This window comes from Aquarana catesbeiana, linkage group LG01 (genome assembly GCF_042186555.1).
Source record: "Aquarana catesbeiana isolate 2022-GZ linkage group LG01, ASM4218655v1, whole genome shotgun sequence".
Lineage (NCBI taxonomy): Eukaryota > Metazoa > Chordata > Amphibia > Anura > Ranidae > Aquarana > Aquarana catesbeiana.
The window spans coordinates 673,744,026-673,749,289 of record NC_133324.1 but is presented as its reverse complement, the minus strand read 5'-3'; the positions used below and the strand labels follow the sequence as shown (position 1 = coordinate 673,749,289).

Here is a 5,264-nt window from a genome sequence, read left to right as displayed (position 1 = left end):
GTGTACGACTAATAGTTATCCTGTGGACAGATTCTCCCACCTGAGCTGTGGATCTCTGCAGCTCCTCTAGAGTTACCATGGGTCTCTTGGCTGCTTCTCTGATTAATGCTCTCCTTGCCCGTCCTGTCAGTTTAGGTGGAGGACCATTTTTTGGTAGGTTTGTGGTTGTGCCATACTCTTTCCATTTTCGGATGATGGATTGAACAGTGCTCTGTGAGATGTTCAAAGCTTGGGATATTTTTTTATAACCTAACCCTGCTTTAAACAACTTTATCCCTGATCTGTCTGGTGTGTTCCTTGGCCTGCACAATGAGGTTTGTTCACTAAGGTTCTCTAACAAACATCTGAGGGCTTCACAGAACATCTGTATTCATACGAGAGTAAATTACACGGTACAGGTGCACTCTATTAATTAGGTGACTTCTGAAGGCAATTGGTTCCACTAGATTTTAGTTACGGGTATTGGGGTAAAGGGGGCTGAATACAAATGCACGCCACACTTTTCACCTCACAATTATGTGCCACTTTGTGTTGGTCTATCACATAAAAGCCCAATAAAATACATTTACTTTTTTGGTTGCAACATGACAAAATGTGGAAAATTTCAAGGGGTGTGAATACTTTTTCAAGGCGCTGTACATGGGTTGAATTCTGAATGCATTTTCTTTAGCAAATCAAAAACTTTGTGCGTTTTGTGATCCAATGATGTAACTAATGATTTCAAAATTCGACCAAACAAGTCTTCAACTTCGGAGGGGTATGGATACTTTTGCAAGGCCTCTGTATGGCCCGCATTAGTTTAGTTTTTTACATTGGAGAATGGGCAATGGCGACCCTAGGGGGGGGCCAGAGGGGGCCCTGACCCCCCCAACATTATGCTGTGCCCCACCATGTGCCCCCCCCCCCCCCCAAAAAAAAAAAAAAAATTTTTTTTTTTTTTTTACAAAAAATCAATGTCTAAGAGGGAGAGAGTCCCCCGTCAGCTCCTGCAGGTGATTCCTCCCCCCTCCCCTGCTCGCTGACACTGCATAATGCGAGCGCTCACACAACCATGGCCGCCCGATCTGCTCCTTCCCCTGCATCCTCATTGGCAGGGAGAAGAGCGAGTTGCAGGAAGGACTCCACCAGGACTCTCAGTTACTGAAAAAACAGACTGATTTCTCTCGTCCTTAGGACAGGAGAACCAGCCTGTAAATTCCAAGAGATGCCAGACCAGAGCAGTCAATAGCAGGGGCAGGACAGCAAGAGGAGGCTGGGGAACCCCGCAGTGGCAGAACACCAGGGCCCGGAGGCAAGACAACCTTTGCAACCCTGATAGTTCTCCCACTGCTTTGGATCCTTATATTTTCTTGATATGCTGGTGACATATATCTCTTGTTTTCTGCCACCCTGGGGGGGGCCCAATACAGCAGGAAGGGAACTCAATGCAGAACTTGTGAAAGGGCCCGTTGTGGGGTCGTAGTAAAGGGCCCCAGGATATATATATATATATATATATATATATATATATATATATATATATATATATAAAAAATTTGAAAGCTGGAGACGCCACTGAGAATGGGGTGCCTCAAAATTGTACATGTTTTTAAAAGGTGCCATGACTGAACAAAGCTTGAGAAACACTGCGCTGTTTATTTCCCCTCTAGTTTGTACAGAACGTGTAACATTCTTTGTGACAGAACTGTATGAAGTTTTATTTCGGAGCATCCCTGTGAGTGAGCCTGAGGAGACTGTGAGCCTGAGGAGAGTGGAAGCCTGAGGAGAGTGAAGGGCTGACAGAGCTCAGGATGACTATACCACAAAGCTGCAGCCACCCCGCCCCCTCCTCCCGTCCGTCTCATCAGCTGCTCTGAGAGGGCGCGTGTCTCGCTGGCCCCCTGTCCAGGATTCCGCGCCCTGCCATTGGCTGCCACACCCGGCCCTATTGATTCATGAAATTAGCGGCACGCTTCAGCCGAGCGGGAGCCACCAATGAGAGGGCAGGAATCCGGAGGAGCGGAGGAGATGACAAGGTTGAAGGGAGGGAAATGAGTGATGAGGATGAGGAGAGGGGGGCGCGCTGCCCCAGGGTAGCTTTGATTGTCTGGCAGGGTGTATATAAGGGATTTTAGGAGGGTCGTGTGCCAGACACACAGCCACTAAACCGCAGGCAGCTTGTACCGGGAGCCTGGCTATAGGACGCGTGCCGGGAGCACAACAAACACCCACCACACACTTCTATAGCACAAAACGTAAGTACGGGGCCGCTTCTATCCCTAGTGTCTTACTAAGGGGAGCTGGGTCTGTCTGTGCGGATTACTAATGTCTCTGTGTCTTCTTACAGGATGGTGCAGGTGAAGAACGAGTACCGAGAAGAAGAGGAGGAGCCCTCCTCATCCCCGCACTGCTCGCTGTCCTCATCCCCGCGTAGCCCGCTGTCCTCATCCCCGCAGAGACCGCTGTCCTCATCCCCGCGGAGCCCGCTGTCAGACGAGGAGCCGCTCCTCACCCTGCCAGACAAGCCCAAGCGGCACCGGGCCAGGAGCAGCACCAAGAACGGAGAGGTGGTCATGAAGATCAAGAAGACCAGGAGGCTGAAAGCCAACAACCGGGAGAGGAACCGCATGCACAACCTGAACTCCGCCCTGGACGAACTCCGGGAGGTGCTGCCCGCCTTCCCCGAGGATGCCAAGCTTACCAAGATCGAGACCCTGCGCTTTGCCCACAACTACATTTGGGCACTGTCAGAGACAATCCGCCTGGCCGATCAGCTGCACGGATGTATCCAGGACTCTTCTTCATCCCCCAGCCCATCCTCCTCCTCCTCCTCCTGGAGCTGCTCCTCATCCCCATCCTCCTCCTGCAGCTCCCTGTCCCCTGCCAGCCCTGCCACCTCTACCTCGGACATCCTAGACTACTGGCAGCCCCCTGTCCATCACCTGAGCCAGCATCTCCTTGTACCAGCCAGCATACCTTATCTCTGAACATGGACTCAGCGCTGGGCTCATCACATCCACCCGACATTTCTAGAGTCGAGAGACAATCGCAGCACATCTGCCTTCCTTTACATCCAATGTCATTGTTGATGTAGAAGTAGTACTGGAGGCATGTCATTGGTATGATGGGGGGGGGGGGGGTGAGTTGTAGGCTGTGATAGCCTGATCCATATGACAGATCGTAGAATCACTGATAGAAATCAAGGCTAGAGAATATTGTCAGAAGAAGGGTAGGTGAAAAAAAAAGAAAGCTGGAGGGGGATTTAGTAAAACTGGAGTAGCTGTGCCTTACCATTCTGCTTTTACCTTCAGGTTGTCCAGTTAAGCTTTGAAAATGGAAGCTAAAATCTGATTGGTTGACATGCACAGTTGCTCCAGTTTTAGGCTGCCCATAAAGTGATTTATTTTATTTATTTTATTTTTGTTTGTTTTTTTTGTTTTTATGCTTTGTGATCAGCCAGCATACTGATAAAAAAAAAAGCCTCAACAGATTGTCCCATCCACACATTGGACGTGGATGGAGGAATTCTACCTGCTGTGCTATTGCATTTGACAGCGAGACTCCACCACTGTCAGAGTACACTAGTCAGCGCTGCAGCTGATTGGCTGTATGAACTGATCAAATGAAAATGTATTGACAGTCCCATTTGAGAGGAGTCATCAGGCTGGGTTCACACTAGTGCAATGCCAATCATCGCATGTGATTCGCACCGCATTGCTGTGCACATCACATGCGATGCAAATTCAGCCATACAAACTGTATGGCTGAAATGGCATCACATTCACACCAAAATGGTGCAGGACCCTTTTTTTGGTCCACACTGGAATCAGATCACATGGATGTTCACACCCATGCGATCTGATTCCTGTCCGATTTCACAGTTCGCAGTGCGATCTGCAAACCCATTTGAGGGTGTCATTAACTTTACATTGACAACCGCAGTGGTTCGTAGAGAGCAGTGTGAACTGCCTGCGAGTGAGATGCGATCCCAGAACCCGCACTGGAATCGCACTCGTTCCCACATCACACAAGTGTGAATCAGGACTAAGTCTTTAGATTGACTAATCTCAAACAGGAACAGCCATAGATGGATCAGAATTTGCCCGGTCTCTGCTGAACCAGCCAAATTTCCATCCATCTATGGCCAGCTTAAGTTAATTTGCCTCCCTGTGTGTGATCCAGGCATTCAGTCATTACCAGAGAATTCCAGGTTTACTGACACTTTAAATAATTCCTTTGGGCAAGCTTGGGACGAAAAATGTGTCGGGAAACCTGGAGTCCCCTTTTAAGTCAATGTGGAAATGTCAGCAATGTTAAATGTTGCTCTTACCCCACTTGATTGTACCAATCTGGCATCTGTTTTCTTTCCCACTCATTGTTGATTGGTGTGGGAATTTCACCTGCCATGGCAAACTTTCTCTCTGACGTGCACTTGGTTCACTTGGCCAGATTTTGTCACAATACCTTTTTTGTTCTGTCAGTCTCTGTACCCCGATTCCATCTGTCTTTATGATTTATTTGAAGAAGAAAAAAATGCAAAAAAAAAAGTTGTTCGCCAGAGGGCCAGGTTAGAAGTCATTGTATAATTTGTAGGCTTTTGTGTCCTCTGAATGGAAGCGTGAAAATTTAGGCAGAACTCACTATCAAAAGCAGAAAATGTGAAGAAAAGCGAAAAAAATGAAAAGGGAGGTTTCCTTCATACATTATTTATCTTAGCTTTCAGAGGATGAGAAGCCACCATTGTTTCAGGAGATTAAACAGAATCAACAGACCAGGAGGATCACTGGGACCAGATACGTGGTCACTTTTATTTATTACAGATGACAGTTTCACGGAGTATATGTATTTTTTTTTTTTTGTATATTTGAAAGAGTTTATTTTAGAATGTATTTACAGCAAGATATGAGATCTTGTGCTAATAATTATTAAATAAAATATATAATTTTCTTAATATTTGTCGTTTTCTGTCTGTTTAAAATCCTTTTTATGTATTGAGGTTCTCTTATTGTATGTTTCCAGCTATACATACTTAATTTTCATGCAAGGTACAGTCTCCTCACACATCATTTTAATAGTTCAAAATATGTCAGTGTGAGTATATATATATATATATATATATATATATATATATATATATATATATATATATATATATATATATATATATATATATATATATATATATATATATATAACTTTTATAAAAGCTTGAAACTTTTAAATTAATGGATCCTGCAGAGTAATACTATAATGCCAGTTTGAGTGACAATCTGACTCAAAGCCCT

The 5,264-nt window shown here is 45.6% G+C and overlaps 1 protein-coding gene across 1 annotated transcript; it reads left to right on the top strand.

The window, feature by feature from the left end:
• Positions 1-1,821: 1,821 nt before the first annotated feature.
• Positions 1,822-4,877, top strand: NEUROG2 (neurogenin 2). The gene is made up of 2 exons (XM_073608449.1): positions 1,822-2,234; positions 2,327-4,877. The coding sequence occupies exon 2, from the start codon at positions 2,328-2,330 to the stop codon at positions 2,964-2,966; it is 639 nt and encodes a 212-aa protein (XP_073464550.1). The 5' UTR covers positions 1,822-2,234; position 2,327; the 3' UTR covers positions 2,967-4,877.
• The last annotated feature ends 387 nt before the right edge of the window (positions 4,878-5,264 follow it).

Bases quoted from the DNA above. Each gene is read 5' to 3' on its own strand.
- NEUROG2 (XM_073608449.1), top strand. From the start codon at position 2,328: ATGGTGCAGGTGAAGAACGAGTACCGAGAAGAAGAGGAGGAGCCCTCC.